The following is a 17,381-nucleotide window of genomic DNA, read 5'->3' as shown; positions in this document are numbered from 1 at the left end:
GAACACCGCAAGATCGAACCCATCACAAAGAACCTCTTCACATGGCAAGAAAAATCGATCTAGTTGGCCTAACTAAACTAAAGATTCGAAGAAGAAATACGAGGCTATAAATAATCATGCATATAAGAGTTCCAAGAAGACTCGAATAATATTCATGGATATAGATCTGATCATAAACTCAAAGTTCATCATATCCCAACAAACACACCGCAAAAAGAGTTACATCAAATAGATCTCCAAGAGACCATTGTATTGAGAATCAAAAGAGAGAGAGAGAGAGAGAGAGAGAGAGAGAGAGAGAGAGAGAGAGGAATCCATCTAGCTACTGCCTACGGACTTGTAGGTCTATGGTGGACTACTCACGCATCATCAGAGGGGCACCAATGAGGATGATGAACCCCTCCGTGATCGTGTTAGATTGGATCTCGTGGTTCTGGAATTTGCGGCGGCTGGAATTGTGTTTCGTCGACTCCTCTAAGGTTTTTGGAATATTTGGGAATTTATAGGGTGAAGAGGCGGTGCAGGGGGGCTCCGTGAGGGGCACAACCCCCCTGGGCGCGCCCTGGTGGGTTTTGCTCCCCATGAGCCTCCCCTCTGGTACTTCTTTGGCCCACTGGGTGTCTTCTGGTCTAGAAAAAATCTCCAAAAAGTTTCGCTGCATTTGGACTCCGTTTGGTACTGATATTCTGTGAAGTAAAAAAACAAGCAAAAAAACAACAACTGGCACTGGGCACTATGTCAATTGGTTAGTCCCAAAAAATGATATAAAGTTGCTATAAAATGATTTTAAAACATTCAAGAATAATAATATAACAGCATGGAACAATTAAAAATTATAGATACGTTGGAGAAGTATCATGACCCTGGGTCCAGGACATCTATGGCGCTTTGCCCAGCCGCCCTCTTCGAGTACGTTGACCTTTGGCGCCAAGTCAGGCTGGTTCACCTCTCTGATGCTCCCCGACAAGCTTCAATGGCGGTGGACAAAATCGGGGGTTTACTCGGCCATCCTGCTACGACCAGCTCTTCATCGGCTCCCTCACCAACCCTCATTGGCGCCTGACATGGAAAACCTAGGATCCGCTTCGGGTCAAAGTTCATCTACGCCTTGCCCGCCAGTGGTAGTGATGTACCGATGACTGCCTCGCCCGCCAAGGTCTATCCCCCGACTCCACTTGCATCTTGTCCGATCAAAAGCCAAAATGTATGCAGCACCTGCTCAGCGGCTACTCCTTGTCACGTCAAGTGTGGCATGAGATCTTCTCATGGTGTAGACTTCCTACTACCATCCCCTACAACGACATCCCATTCCTCGAATGGTGGGCAACCTCCATCCTCCCGACTCCTGCAACCATGCGCAAGGGATTCACCTCCATCGTCGCCCTCACTGATGGTGGATGTGGAAACATAGGAACTGTCATGTCTTGTCATGCCGCCCATCTCTCACCTCGGCACCCAGCATCGTCAAACTCCTGCTCCAAGAGAAGGCCAAATGAAATTTGCGCTTCCCTCCAATGAGCTTTGCCATGGGTCTTGGGCCTCTATGGTTTGTGCTTCCGCTAGCCCGACAACCCCATCCGATGTGGTGCTTCAATCTGCTCTTGCTGACCAAACTGAGTTGCTTCAAGGCTGGCAGGCACGTATTGAGAGCTTTCTGGAGCGGGCGGAGGGTGCTTTGAGTAGGCTCTTCCTTGTGCCGGCTATGTTGCAGGCCACACCGACGACACGGTCTCTTGGTGTGGCCGATGTTGGCTCCACGAAGGGCAGAGGAGCAGAACCTTATGGTTGTTTCTCTCCTCGTGTTTGGGGCAATTCACCGTTGATGTCTGCTTCAACCGTTGTGTTGCCTACTGTCGTGGGCAAGTCCATCGCCGTGCTTGCGGCTCCGGTGCTACAGCTAATGCCCGAGTTTCGGGATATATGTTCGAGCCCTGCTTCGCCTCTAGAGGTTGGAGGTGGACTCATCGGCGACCTTGTGTGAGGGGCATGTTTCGCCTCTGTCATGTGAGCAACTGGAGGTGCCTAAGTCATTGTGTCTATGGTCCCTGTGGTGGAGGATGTCGTGTCGATGGTTTCTCGGGCGGACGATGTCATTGAGGCCGGTTGGTTGGTGCCTGCTCCTAAGAGGCCCTTGGTTCACGACAACTACATCAAGAAGTAAAATGAGTTCTACGACTTCCTTGAAAAATGGGTGGCTGATCAGCCTGGATCCAGCAATACAAGTGGCTGCCTCATGAAGGAGAAACCCAACAGGGAGAAAGCAAAGACAAACAAAAGCAAGAAGAATGGCGCCATTCGAAAGGCACCTGTGACTTCATGATGGAGGGTGCTTCATTTCTTTTGTGGGCGGTGCTCTTGTAGCTTCGTTGTTGTGCAAGTGTCCAGAGTTGCGCTTGTGGTGCATTAGGAGGGCCACATGTGCGGTCACAGTGTTTCGTGTTATGTGAGTAGTACGTATGTGGGTTGTTTGTATCAGTTTTTGTCCGGATTTCTAAAATTAACTGGACAACTCTCTTCTTTTTAATTAATCGACGAGGCAAAACTTTTGCCTCCGTTTTAGAAATACTTACCTGTATAAACTCTTAATTTCTACCTACCAATGAATAATACGCAAGCCTTTGCGTATTTGCGGAAAAATTAGAGCGTACGAAATGGAACCTCGTTTCTGTTATTCCAACATCTGGAACTAAATTATTGCACTGGGATTTCCCAGCTGGCCTGGTCCAGTAGCAAAATCTTTGAAGAATGAGATATTCTCAGTAACTGCAGTCCAGTAAATCCCATTGAGGAACTACGAGATATCCTTTCCCTTGTTCGCAAAATCGCAACTCAATAACTGGCCAGTGCATATCTCAGCGCAATAATTCACGGAGGAGTATCCTTTTCCATGGTGGTAGCGAACCCACATAACTGGCAGCGATTTAATCACCGGATATCCATCCACCAGTGCGAGTGCCCAGTGTATCTCCAATTAAATAAGGCCAGGAGAAAAGCGAGAGGGGCAGGATGCAGCATGCATGCATGCATGCATACGCGTGCCCTCGGCGTTTTCCGCAGCCCCAAGCACCTGCCTCACGCGCCCTGTGACGCACGCCCGCGCGCGGCCGAGACCCGCCGTCCACCCCCCGCCGCACCGGTAACCGAACCGACCCAAGCCCGGGCGAGAGACAGGCCAGGCGGGCATCCAGTAGCCGACAAGCAGCGCATCCGTTTGCTCCACTCCAGCTTTCCTCCTCGCCCGGCCCGCGCCCGGCTGCCAGGCACTACCCCCCGCTGCCGCCTAGTACCGCGGCATTTCCGTTTGCACCGTCCGCTTTTCTCCTCCTCACTCCCTGCTGTCGCTCCGGGCAGTTTCCCTTCCCAACGCTTCCGTCCTCTCGCTCCCCCTCTCGCTCGCCGTGCGCGTCGTCGTCCTCGTCGATCGTTGTGGCCGCGGTGGCCGCCATGGGCGAGCGTGGGGCTTCCTGGTGCGTGATCAGGGCGGCGGCGGTGCTGGTCCTGGCCGTGGCCGTGCTGGGAGGGGTCGTGGCCTCGGCGTCCAGGGCGGAGCATATTACTTCCCGCGCCGAGGAATGTACGTACTCCTCCTCTCCCCCCTAGGCCCTACCTAGATCTGTCTCTCTCGGAGTTGCCTTGCTTGCAACGCTCGATCGATCGTCGACTCGTCGTCCTTCCGGTGCACGACGGGTTCTCCGGCCCTTTCCCTTGATCTTCGCTCTGTGCTGAGCTCGCCGGACGTAATCCGTCCAGGTTTTTCGTGATTATTTCTCGTGTAGAAGAAACTGCGTATTCATGATTAATTAGCTCTTCTTTTAGTTCTAGCTAGTACCCCTCTTTTTCTTTCGAACCAGATTAAATTCAGTTCATGTGCTCACTCCTTTTTGCATTGCATGATTTTTCGTCGGCCGTTGTGGCGTGGTTTCGCAGTGGAGGCGCTGATGGCCATCAAGGCGGCGCTCCAGGACCCGGACGGAATTCTCGGAGACTGGATCGTCACCGCCGGCCGTCACCGGTGCCGGTGGACGGGGGTCACCTGTTCCGTCGGCCGTATTGACTCACTGTACGTACCGCCGCGCCGTTAACTAATCCTTTCCGTGCCGTGCCTTGTTTGAAGTTTTCTGGACTCATGCATGGTTTCTCTCTCCTGCTCGCAGACAACTGCAGAACATGGGCCTCGCCGGCACACTCTCGCCGGCGATCGGGAAGCTGCGGCGGCTGCGCAATCTGTAAGCCCTGTTCGATAGTACTACGTACTTTACGCTCATCCGTTCGGGACGCAGGAATACGAAGGTTTGATCTGGGTCTGGGTGTTTTCTTCCACAGGTTATTGCACCATAACTCAATCTCTGGCCCTATTCCCGACGCCATTGGAGGGCTGCCGCTGCTACGACATCTTTCACTGTCAAACAACCAGCTCAACGGCACGATACCGGACTCGCTGATCAATTCTAGCAGCCTCTTCATCATGTATTTCCTTCTCTCGGTCTACTAATCACTGTCTTTCCTCTTCTTACATTTGTGAATTTGGTATTAGCTGATGATTTTTACGTACGTTGTGATAAGTGAGCTTGAAAATTGCTCTATTTTTCAGGGATTTGTCCTTCAACAACCTGAGCGGCACGGTGCAGGCTTTCAACATAAAGAATGTACTGTAAGTGATTTCTAGTTCAGTTCACTTTCTTTTTTCCATCAGTCCACATGAGGTCTTGGAAGAAAACTAGTTCTGACCTGATTTTCTTCTTCTCTTTTCATGGCATATGCTGGAACGACGGCAGCCTTTCCGGAAATCCGTTGTTAAGTTATCCCGGTTGCGGAGGTAGTTGCGCCTCCACAGTATGGCAGGAAGAGATCACTGTCCCTGCAATAGACCCGCCAAGTAAGACCTTACTCTTCTTTCCCCAAATATGAAGAATCTTGTTTCATAAAATATGGTAGGGTTAATCATGTTTGGGTTTCTCCACGGTATCCTCTATGTGCTACTTACACTCAATTCTAATTTGTTGCAGCGCACTCACAGAGCTTTGCAGCAACCATCAAGATTGTGGTGATCTGCGTATCAATTGGATCTGTGGTAACTGCCGTCATACTTGGAGTCTTCACGGCTGCTCAGCAGTGGCGAAGGCGTCGTCTCCGGATATTTGCTGAGATAGATGGTAACCACGTGCTCTCCAATGCTGTGTATGAGTTTGCATTGCTTATTATTTACCTCCTACATCTGGAGGAGTGACATGTTCATGTCTTGGTTTGCAGAGGAGGATCATAATAATTAATTGTGAGCTTGGGATCTCCCGGCTCTGTTTTTATTTTTATACCTAGGTTATGTTCCTAGGCAACTTTAGTAACAGCATGATTAGCAATTTAGGAAACTTAACATTGCATTGAGAAAGAAGAGTATGTTACAACACTTTTGTCGCAAAACGGATGGAGGCTTGTCGCCAACCACACACCCATCCTCAGATCTAGGGCTACTCTCCATTATGATTTCACTTGGCCCTTTCGCACATGCCCTACACCATGCACGTGGCTCATTTTTATAGTGTCTAGGAGCCATCAGGCGTCAGCTTGTGCACCATTGAATGTGTTGTCGTTGAAGTGCTTCCATATTCACCATACACTCAATATGATTAGTGAAGCCATGTCATTCTTGGGTCTCGAGCTTGAAGAGTGCATGATCATCGCCCACTAATGCCGGAAGTCATCACCCCTTTGTGGCGCACTAGATGTGGAGTGTGACCAAGAGAACACATGTCATGACCGAGAAGGAACAATCAACAAGGATGTATTGTAGTGTCGCTCGCAATTGATCATAGAGCACACATGCTAGCGAGTGTGGGAGGCCTTGGTAAGAAAGTCTGGCCGAGGCCGATCCAACACCTATTATGGCATGCAAAAACATGTGTGGATCTATGACACCTTATTTCACGCCCATGTGTGCCAAATGAGTTTCCAGTGTTGGTTACTCAGCAAGTTACAGAATCAAGCGAGGTAGCATTAATCAGAAGTGTATTGACGGGCGAGTTACCCATCATCATATTAAATAACAGGGTCGTGATCAGAGTAAAGGGACAAACAAAGTGCCAAAGCTTGATGTATTTCACAGTCCAAGCCCAGTTAGAGCCCTTGCTTGACAATGCTCCTAAATCAGGACTTCGGCGGGACTATGTCATATATGGTTGGCATTATGTCAACACATGTTTCATTGATCCATATGTCCTCCCAAAAGTATGTTAAGGTCATGTCGGCCATGACCCAATTAGCGTATGAATGGAAGAGAGACATCACATCATCGTGGTGGTGGAGGTCGAGCACAACCCATGGCAAGAGCAATCGGTACAATGCAGTCATTTAACCATTGTGTGTGGAGTGCAGGCCCGAGATGTGAAATGTCAAGGATGCCAAGGTCATCATTCTAGAGAGGACCACAAGCCGATTGTCAGGCGACAAGACAATTGCACCTTCTTCTTTTAGTTCACACTCTGCTTCATTTGGAGCTTTGTGAAGCCACTCGGTTTTGTATGGATCGATTTTGGATATGGAAACTTCTGTTGACTATTTGCGCCCCGAATGGGCTCCCTCGTGGCTAACCGTTCCCTCGGTCTGCATGTGTGTTGGCCCGTGTCGGTACATGGTAAGGAGGATCCCACATGTGTTGCTTCTCTCTGCTTTGCTCTCATATGTTTGACTTTTTCTGGTGTGAGGCCCACTCACATGTGGCTTTCCCCTTTTTTCCCTATGAAAGAGTTCCAGATTTCGAAAGTTCAAATTTTCTGAAAGTCCAAATCATGAACTTTCTGAAATTCCAAAAGTTGACTTTGCAAATATAAAAAAAATGAAAGTTCATATTTTTGAACTTACTGAAATTCCAAAATTTTATTGGAAGTTGAAATTCTGAAAGCTAAGCTATGAATTCTCGAAAGCTGGTATTATAATTTCTGAAAGTTGCACAAAAAAAGAAAACTATCATAAATGGAAAGGCACCAGAGGTGCGACCTTCAAAAATGGAAAGTTTGCTTTATCTGAAATCGCTCGCACGGGGCTACTGGCTCGGCTGCCCACCAGTTAGCTCTGCTCCTTTTGCACCGTACAGAGATGATACAAACACAAAAGAGCTCAACTTGTGGCATCAACAACTGATTCACAAGGCCAAATGCGGATTTTCTTGGATGATGTGTGAGATCTCTATAACTGATCTCCTCCCATGTTCCATTAGCCACCAATTTGTTCCCAAAATGTTGTTTCTTGGAAAAAGTGAAGAATCTTCCCTTTTCACTCATTTCATCATATTTCCATGTGTACATCTCCACACTAGTACATTTGCAAAGGAAGACCAATGCAATGTTCGAGCCAAGTAACGATGGATCCAGAATTTTTCATTGTAAAAAATGGCGGTTCTATCAAATGATTCTACAGATTAATGGTCTAAACTCATTTCGATTATTCTAAGATTTTAATTAGTAGAATCTATGATATTACGACTCTCATAGTTATGATCTTGTGATTTATGATCTTATCACTGGAGTCTGACCCAATTCTTAGTAAGTGATCCTAACAACCTTGATGGAGGATACTACTCACCACATTGTTGTAAACTTAAGAGAAAAGATAGTGTAGGTGGAAGCATGGGTGGGCATATAAACCAAAAACCAAAGACCGAACCGTTTTGACCTGGACTGAAGCCGAAGTGACCGAAACCGATTTTTTCGGTACTGAGATCAGTTAGTGATTTGTAGAAACCGAATTCGTTTCGATAGTTTCGGTCCCCATGGTCGGTCAACCGAACAGACCGAAGAACCGTCGAGGCCCACCACTATCTCCTCCTTTCCATGTCCCGCGGCGAGCAACCCACAGAGTAGGGCAGCTAGCGACGTCCCGACCCCGACCGTCCAGCTTTCATCGCTAACATTTTTTTATTGAGAGAAAGCTGATCGCTAACCTGGTCTGTAGAAGCCCTATTCTATAGCCCACACAAATCAGCCCAGACAAGCAGCCGGCCATCACAGCCCAACGCAGCGCTGCTGTGCCCAGGTGCCAGGCCAGGGCCCACTTCGCTCTCTTCAGTACATAACCGAGTACCGAACGATCGATCGGTCCACCGAACGCTCGGTTCCACTAATTCCCGCAGACCGATCGGTGCTTGTTTTTAGGAACCGATAAATGTAAAACACCGACGTACCGAACCGTTCGATTCGGGGGAACCGAACACCCACCCCTAGGCGGAAGCCTGGGAGAGCCAATCGAGCGAAACTCTCTTTTTTATCATGCCGTGAAGTGCAATTTTCTCGTATGTGTTTTTGAGATATTGTTGAAAAAAGACAACCTATAGAGGTTCCCCATCTATATCCAATCGAGAATAGAAGCGAGCTGCTTCCGGCATCGTCTTGTAGTCTCTGCATTCAGCACACGCATGCACCCATCATCATGCCTCCTTCGTTCGGGACGAACCAAGTGAGAAACATGATACACAAAGGAAATGCCCACTCGACAAGAGGACGAAAATCAGTAGTTTTGAAGTTGCAGACTCCACCTTAAAAGCTAGAGGGCTTTAGCCCTTTGGTTTTCAGCAAGAATCATCGCCTTGAGTGTGCTCAAGGACAAGCAGGGGAACACCTTTCCTTTTGAACCTAACATAGCTATAGAGAAATAAAATATTCATTGGGCTGCTCACCCGTGAGCGAATGACACCTCTGCAACTCGCACAATTTTTTTCGAGATTAAGGGAGGGGGGGGGCAAAACAACCGACCATTTGTCATATTCCAACTCAAAGGTGACTTGGCAGTCAGTACAAATAGATGTAAGCGTACATGAAGCGCAAAAGAAAATTACAGAGGAAGGCACCAAGAGGAGAGCCCAAAACTAGAAGAAAGAAAGAAATGGAGGGAATGGCTGGCTACAGAACCAAACCAAAACCCCAGGAGGCGGACATCTCAGTAACGAGCTCCGCTATACCTGGCCAAACCTCGGGCCGGGCCGGGCTTCGGGCCGGTCCTAGAAAAGCCCGAGGCAAAAAACCCAGGCCCGGGCCCGGCCCGGCCCGGCCATCGGGCCTAGTTTTTAAGCCCGAGCCCGGCCCGAACACGTAAAAGCCCGGTGGGCCTCGGGCCTCGGGCCGGGCCCTTTCAGGAATCGCAAAAATGACAGGCCCGGCCCGGCCATCGGGCTCAAAATCTAGGCCCGAGCCCGGCCCGGCCATCGGGCTCAAAATCTAGGCCCGAGCCCGGCCCGGGAGCAGCGTCAGGCCGGGCCGGGTCGGGCTTTTTCAGGCCGGGTCGGGCTTTTTTAGGCCGGGTCGACCGGGCCGGGCTTCCCATGGCCAGGTATAACCACAGGTAATGAACCACAACAAGGCCTAGGGAGAAAAAGGCGGGCACCAAAACAGCAGCTAGCAAGGGAACATCACCGGCACGAACGAATGTCGTCGGATAGCCAAGTTCGTGCGGCAACACCGGTGTGCACCGACGACTCCAAAAGACAACGCACCACCGAGACCGAAGGGTGTGGCATCGGTGTACCGCCGCCAAGATCGAATGCCAGCGTGCCGCCAAGGCCACCCCTGGATGTTCACGCAAACATAGTTCGGGCCACCATGAAGCACAACCCTGACGGAAAGGAGACACCAAAGTAGAACCATGCCGAGAAACGTCACTAGCGTGAACGAAGAGTGTCAGATAGCCAAGTTCGAGCGAAAGCACCGGTGTGCCACCAGTGAAGCCGAGAAGGCGACGCGCATCGAGACTGAAGGGTATAGTACCGGTGCATTGCCGCCAAGGTCGAAGGCGGTTCGTCGAGGCCAACACCAGGACGTCCAGGAAAGCTCCACTCGAGTCGCCTAAAAAATGGCCAGCTAGGGATCAAAGCCGAGGTGGAGATATGGAGTAGCAAGAGGTGAGTCCGCCCAAAGCAGAAATAATCCAAGAAGATGCCCCCAGGGAGGAAACAGCGTAGAGACATTGACACCATCCGACTCGGGAACCTCGGGTCCAAGATTTCTCTCAGGGTCCGAGAGCATGGGGGGTGAAACAATGCCAAAATCGACACCTTGAAGAAGGGGAAATGGCGGCTGTAGCCATCACCGTCGATGAAGTCTTCACCTAGCAATGCCTCCTCCACCTCACAACCAGAGCAAGTCAACCAACTACCACCGTAGCCCCTCAACCTAGGCATCGAAGAGTCGCGAAGCAAGCTACAAAGGGCCAAAGAAGCAGCAAGAAACCGGGTTGCCGCATGCAGAACATGGGGAGGCCGACCGGCACGGCAGTCAGTGAGAGGCCGCAACGAGAGAGCACGAGGAGTAGGTGGACAAGGCCACCCACACTCACCAAATCTGGCTATGAAGTGTGAACCCCGGGAACAGGCGACGGCCGAGCGATTTGCGGCAAGCTGGGGGCCCCACGGGTCGAGGAGGAAGGGGGTCAGCCGGGCGGCATGCGGGTTGCGCAGATCGAGCCGTCGTCAAGGAGGGGCAAGGGTCAGACGGACCGGGGAGGAGGGGCGCACGGGTGTTGCATCCACCGCTGCCAGCCGTCGGTGGGCTTTGCTCGGCAACGTCAGCCAGCAGCGGCGAGGGAATGCGCTGGGGAAGGGGGGTCGGCGGCATCCCTGGGTTCCGCCCGAGTCGCCTCTAGGGAGACGATGTGGGGGCCCAGCTTCTCATTCTAAATCTCTATCTCCTGTTCTCATATCTAGAATTCTCAAAACTCGCACGAATTAGTATAGGATGATCCTGAGCCTAGTTTTGCACTTGGGTTCATGTGAGCTCTACATTGTTGTTTGATGCCAAAATCTTCTATGATCCTTGGAACTCGAAGGTGCGCGTTCGTTTAAAAGGGTGCTCTTGGTTCACTACCCCTTTCTATCTATGGAATGAAGTACATTTGCTCACAAGTTACTCTCTATATCTACCATAAGGGGAGATCCATCATTTGGTTCATAATCAAGTGCAACCTTATTGCAAGGAAACTGATATGACACTGCAAGAAACTTGTTGGTGTACGGCGAAAACCTCGTGAGAATGACACTTTTTGTCATGAATAAATCAATATCATTTTGTGATGTTTGTTCAAAGATGAATCGTCTATATAATTGCAGTGAAATCGATTTGGTACCCATTGATTTGAAGTTATCGCTGTGAGAAATTTCTATGCCGTGCAATGGCCTCTCTTTTCTTATCCAATGGTACCATAGCCATATTTGCTATCGTGCCTTCTGGATTTAACCAAGCCTAGCAATTATTATTGGCGACATGCCATTGCTCAATTAAGCAGGCACTACATACATTTAACTTTTTCTATCCTGATCCCCTCCCATATGAATCCTAATTTTAACTTGTCTATCTGTATTATCACAATTTGGGAGGTTAACTATCACTCGATAGTAGCAAGGATAATCAAAAAATGATTCAAACTCACACTTTCTGATCTCAAGCAGACCTTGTCAATGACATGTTTCTCTTGTGTTCAATGGTTACCCAAGGTATTTGCACGTGACTAACTTTATCAGGGCTGGAAAGAACTAGAACATGTTAGGTATCCAAATCCATGTTACCACACTATCGGGTATAGTTCGGTTGCTCCTAATATATCATGAGTCATATGCTTAAGGGCGACTGATAACCTTATTTACCACCTTCATCTCCTTGATGTACCCATTCACTAAAATATAGATAGTTATATAGAGCTAACGTGTTTGAGATCTTTTGCCCTCCACTCCTAGCACAATAGTGGAGCCAAACATTATGGAAAGGTGGGACATAATATAGGTTGTGTTGTTCAACACCGAACTCATATGTCACGTTACCACCCACCTAACTACTAGGCTAATAGGAATAGTGTTTTCATAATACTAGTAGCTAACCTTATGCATGGTTGGCCTAATTGTTCTGGAGGCCCCGGGGCAAAAGAAGAAAATGGTCCGAGGATTCTTGGTTGTGACTAGATTTCTACACATATAGTACATGGAATATACATGGTATGGACCCCTAGCAGGCATGTGCCTCAGGTCATTACATTCATCACCTCATCCCTAGCATTATATGTTCTGCTGAGTAAATAGGCAGTTTTTTGACTAAACTAATCCACAAATAAATTACTAGCATGGCATTGACGAAAATAAACACATACTGATATTCGATCATGCAAGCACATACTACGCTACTAGCAGATCCATCTACGTATAACGCTAGCATGGCTAAAACAGAAATCAATAGGGGCGGGATAAACAAGTTATACCCTCCAGTAGGTCAGGCAGAGGCCGCAGCGGCGGCGGTGGCAGCAGCAGCAGCGACCTCGGCAGCCTTCTTCTCGGCTTAGAGCTTCTCGGCGGCAACACGTTCTGTGTTGCTGGACATGGTGACAACGAAGGCGACGTGGACGTAAAGGAAGTAGTCGATCGGAGGCAAGCAGTCGCATAGTCGCTCCCCAAAAACCTAATCGCCCCTTTCTCGTACAGGGTCCAGAGAGGCGGGATTTCATAGGCTCTTCCCTCGACCGTGTACGCGGCGGACGGGATGGGATCACCGGCGGCATCAGCAGCAATGGAACGATAGTGGAAGTAGAGGCAAATGCGATCTGTTTCGCTTGACGGCTAGGGTTTGCGGACGCCCCACATATATACGCGCGGCCGCGTGGAGAGACGTGGGCTGGACCCACGTCCAAGTCGGTAACAGCCCATGATCTGACGTCTCAGATCGTCGTCCACTTGCAAAAGACTATCCGTTCCAGACCGGCAAAAATAATCGCAACTTGATAGCATTTTGATTATCACTGCTACATTTATAGATATTTGATCAAATGGTTCCCACCGTATCTAATGGATTGGTTATTATAAAAACTACTTTGATAGCATTTTGATTATCACTGCCACATTTATATGATTGACTTCTTCTATCTTGTACAACAACAAAGTTTTAGCTACTCTTTGCCAACCTTTGCTTGGGAAGAAGTTTATCTCCACAATCCTCACTCACTCCCTATCCATTTGTTTTGGCCTTGCCACAAAATCATACATTGGTTAGGAGATGTGTTTGATACAGTTAGACAATCATAATCACCTCATTTTCAGAATCTTCTATGTATACTCTATTTTTAGTCATGTCATGGTTGCCTTTTTATTTTTCCTTACGAAATACTCCCTCCATAACTTCATGTAAGACATTTTTAGACACTATGGAAGTGTCAAAAAACGTATATTAAGTTACAGAGGTAGCCGCTTACGAATTTTCCCTCAACACATTTAAACATTCCAATTCCTTCCTAGAATTCAATGCGAAATACCAACTTTTTCATGCGCTTAATGATCATGATCACATAACTAGTTACTCAACTTTCTTGTGCATCAGATACAGTGGGCATTCATTTGTTATGTTACTTTGTAGCACTCCATATACCTGATGACTGCTTATGGTAAGGGGTAAATGTTTTCCAGACAACAAGAACTCAGAAGTATGCCATGGTCATCTGAAGATGTACACGCTCAAGGATATCAAACAAGCTACCAACAGCTTCCACCCAAATAACATCTTGGGGCATGGAGGATTTGGGATAGTATACAAGGGTATTTTGCTTGATGGCACCATTGCTGCTGTGAAAAGATTGAGGGAATTTGTTTCTTCTGGTGAAGTTCAATTCCACACAGAAGTTGAAGTCATGAGCTTGGTCGTTCACCGCAACCTCATTAATCTAATTGGGTTCTGCTCTGAAGATAATGAGAGGATCCTTGTATACCCTTACATGCTAAATGGAACTGTTGCTTCCAAATTACAAGGTTAGTTTATCATGATTTATCTTTATATACGCATAGATGTGGGTTATATAACATAATATATCCCATTTTTAATCAAAAACTATAATGCACTTTCTTCATATGACAAGTAATAGAAATTCATGGTTGACCTAATTGGTTGCCAAGCTTGTGTTTTCATCACTGTTTTTTTATCAAGATAACCAAGGTAAATACTACATACATTCTTTTCCCTTTGCCATTTTGAGCAACCGCACAATCTCGGAGATAAATACTTGACACCTGCTTGTACTAATTACTGATTTGAAAATTCATTAACTTGTAGAAGGGGCTGTATTTTATATGGTTATCCATTGGTACTAAATTTCTTATGACAAATATAAATACTTCTCTGTATAATCAAAGTTTTGATAAAGGTTGACTGCATTTGTTTTATAACAATAAGTAAGAAAGGACAGAGTTACAAAGTATATATCAGGCAACAATCACTCGGTTTCATCCAGGAAGAAGCTGAGGGATTATTTATGACTCCAACAAATACTTAGTGTCAGATTCATTCATAAAATATCTTGGTGCACATCAACATGTCCAGTTAAAAATGCAAATGTGTGAAAATTCTTGAACAGTCAATGATTTGTTACTCTGCGAACAAAGGATAATACATTGGACTAATTAGTTGATTATACGTTGTGTTGCTAATAAAAAAAATCACTTTTATTACTCTTTCTCTGCAGACTCTATTCGTACTTATTTTCAGAATTTTTTATTTTTACTATTAGCAAATTAAGCAAAGTGTTTTCCTCGGGTTTTGTCAGCATATGTGAGTGGAAGACCAGCCTTAGACTGGGCAGGGAGAAAGAAAATTGCGCTTGGCGCGGCGCGAGGGCTCGCCTATCTGCATGAACGGTGTGATCCAAGAATAATCCATCGCGACATAAAAGCGTCCAATATTCTTCTTGATGAACATTTCCAAGCGATAGTCTCTGATTTTGGGCTGGCAAAGCTCTTGGGTCAAGGGCAGTCCCATGTTTTCACAGCAATCCGCGGGACATTTGGGCGTATCGCTCCCGAGTATCTGTTGACAGGTGAATCATCGGATAAGACCGATGTTTTCGCGTATGGACTCTTGTTGATCGAGCTAATCACCGGTCGAAAAAGGTTGGACGTTAATCCGGATGAGTTTGAGAAGGGAGGAGTGATTGATTGGGTAAGTCCTTCCTTTTGTGCCAAATGCATTACATTTCTTCTTGGTAAACATGATGTCTCTTTAGGTCATTCTTGCCATTACATTTCTGATTGAACACGTACGGAAGAAACACTACATCTCCTATTACTCTTATTAACTTATGAGCATTACTGTCAATCTTTTGCCATTTTTAGGAATGTAAATCTTTATCTTCGATTAAGGCAACAAGCAACTCATATACTCCATTAGTACTACAGAACATTACAGTGGTTTTTCTTAGGATCACATAAACCTTTTCACACAATATTCAAGAGTTAAAGAACTTGTTGCGCAAAATGTGCCATGAACGGCCATTGATCTCACATGAATGTGTGATTGTCTTCCTGCAGGCAAGGGAGCTCCTTAAAGATGGCCTGCTGAGCTCGTTCGTGGACGAGAGGCTAAAGTACAACTACAACTACGCGGAGGCGGAGGAGATGGTCCAGCTAGCCTTGCTCTGCACAATGTACAGGGCAGCCCACCGCCCAAGGATGTCTGAAGTCGTGAGGATGCTGGAGGGAGATGGGTCGGTCGCAGGGAGATGGGAGAGACTGAAGGATGTCAAGGCACCGGAGTACGGAACCGGAACCCCCAAGATTGTGCTGTCTCCTGCGCATTACAGTGAAGAGGAGCGTAACTCCGTGGAGCTGGAGGCAGTTCAGCTCTCTGGGCCAAGGTGATCTCGTAACCATTTGACATGCCAGGGAACATATCTGGTTCTCCCGCCCGTTTACTGTGATGCCGCGCTCCCACCCATCGGAAAGACTTGCGATGGTCATAAACGTTTTCTGAAACGACTTGGATTGATGAACCATGGCATAATACTTTAGCGCCTGTCAATAAATCTCTGAGGAAATACAGAGACAAAATTTCAGTTCCTAATATTTTCTGCCCTCTGCCACCACCCTTTTATCTTAGAACTTTCGTGACATGGTATTTTTTTTTCTTATGAAATCTTCATGACCAATCATGGTTTTCCAAAATTCGAAATGGAGGGAGCGTGGCAGCGCCGTGTTGGGTGGTAGCACTGGATATGCCTCCTGTCAGAGTTTAGGTACATGTATGCATGTGTGATTGCCAGTTTCACTCTTTCAGAGCACCCCTATTTGATAAGAATAAGAGGTACATTATGCCTCAGACTTTAAACTTAAAGAGTGTCATCTAGCCTCTCTAGGCTAACACCTCCTTCCTGAATGAATAGTACTATATCGTTTGTTGGAAATAGAATAAAAAGAGTGCATACATCCATTTGGCGGAATGGAAACAGAACTGAATATAGAAAATATTTCTCTAGGTATCTTCCCTACCAACAGACTATAATTTTTTTTCTTCTCACAAAAACCAAAAAAAATCAATGTTTCTTTCTTAATCTTACCAAGCTTACCAAGTCTGACTGCTGCCACACTTAATTTTTCTTTCTCGGAATTTTCAATGACTAATAGTAGTATCATAGGTGGAACATTTGGCATGTTAGTGTATCCAAACAACTGACTGACAGACAACACCCTGCCGCAAACAAGACGCGCACATTGTGACAATAGCTTCAGAGTACTTACTCTCTAGCTTGGTTTCTGGCTTCCTGACGACCGGCCTGCAAGCAGAACTATTCGTCTATTCCGATGCATGACAAAGCAACAGAAGCCCAGAGCGGTGAAGTACAGAGCCATGAGCCACGTGCCTGGTCGATGTGTTGGAGCAATCAGAGTTCAGAGATGCTGCTGGTGCCTAGCGTAGCGTTAGTGGTAGTGAACTCGGGATGGCAACGCATGTCACTAGCTTCCGTTTTCCAGTTCTGGACCCTGCGGGCCCATCATCATCTATCAGCATGCATGCATGCATCCATGAAAACATCAGCTCACTGTTGCCACTGTAGCTGTTGCTGGGACTGAAGCTGGCTGCGTGATAGAGATGGAGAGGTCGAGCGAGAGGTGGTTTGGCGGTTGCTGTTGGATGGAACGCTTCATCGGTGTATAACTGCCGTTACCAATAAGGGCTCTGCCTCTGGACTTGGCCGGCAGCGGCAGCGGCAGCGGCGGGCACACACTCTCATGCGATGCAACCACGCATCAAAGCCTGCCTGGCTCTTCACGGTGGCTATAGCAGTTGCAAGACAAACTGCAGGGCAGGGACATTTTCCTCCGCACGTTTTGCAGCGAGCTGTTTGTAGGCCGGATTATGAAGATGATCCAGCAGGGTGTCAAGCAAAACAGGATCCAGCAGGCTTAATTCTTGTTTTATTCGTACAGATATGGGTGGAACAGGAGGAACTATATTCGTGGGCATGGGCATTTGTACTCACGACCTTTTTTTCGACAAAGGATGAATTTTATTAGCTCAAAATAAAGCATCAAGAGGATACAAACACTATGAGCACACACCCGACCTCTGCATAGCTAGGATGCACACAGCTAATACCAACAC

At 47.3% G+C, this 17,381-nt stretch overlaps 1 protein-coding gene across 1 annotated transcript; it reads left to right on the top strand.

Moving 5' to 3' along the window:
- Positions 1-3,494: 3,494 nt before the first annotated feature.
- On the top strand, positions 3,495-16,047 carry LOC119303707 (protein NSP-INTERACTING KINASE 3-like). The gene is made up of 10 exons (XM_037580849.1): positions 3,495-3,574; positions 3,928-4,060; positions 4,155-4,226; positions 4,324-4,467; positions 4,592-4,651; positions 4,776-4,876; positions 5,007-5,153; positions 13,421-13,759; positions 14,551-14,942; positions 15,311-16,047. The coding sequence occupies exons 2-10, from the start codon at positions 3,939-3,941 to the stop codon at positions 15,638-15,640; spliced, it is 1,707 nt and encodes a 568-aa protein (XP_037436746.1). The 5' UTR covers positions 3,495-3,574; positions 3,928-3,938; the 3' UTR covers positions 15,641-16,047.
- Positions 16,048-17,381: the final 1,334 nt, after the last annotated feature.

The sequence above is a fragment of the Triticum dicoccoides genome, chromosome 1B (assembly GCF_002162155.2).
Source record: "Triticum dicoccoides isolate Atlit2015 ecotype Zavitan chromosome 1B, WEW_v2.0, whole genome shotgun sequence".
Classification (NCBI taxonomy): Eukaryota; Viridiplantae; Streptophyta; class Magnoliopsida; order Poales; family Poaceae; genus Triticum; species Triticum dicoccoides.
Note: the sequence above shows the minus strand (reverse complement) of the source record. Positions and strands in the feature narration are given on the sequence as shown.

What these genes read in the sequence shown, in the direction of transcription:
- LOC119303707 (XM_037580849.1), top strand. Translation starts at nt 3,939, where the DNA reads ATGGCCATCAAGGCGGCGCTCCAGGACCCGGACGGAATTCTCGGAGAC. An exon ending in GTCGGCCGTATTGACTCACT is followed by an intron (nt 4,061 to 4,154) that starts GTACGTACCGCC and finishes TCCTGCTCGCAG; the next exon opens with ACAACTGCAGAACATGGGCC. An exon ending in CCCTGCAATAGACCCGCCAA is followed by an intron (nt 4,877 to 5,006) that starts GTAAGACCTTAC and finishes AATTTGTTGCAG; the next exon opens with CGCACTCACAGAGCTTTGCA.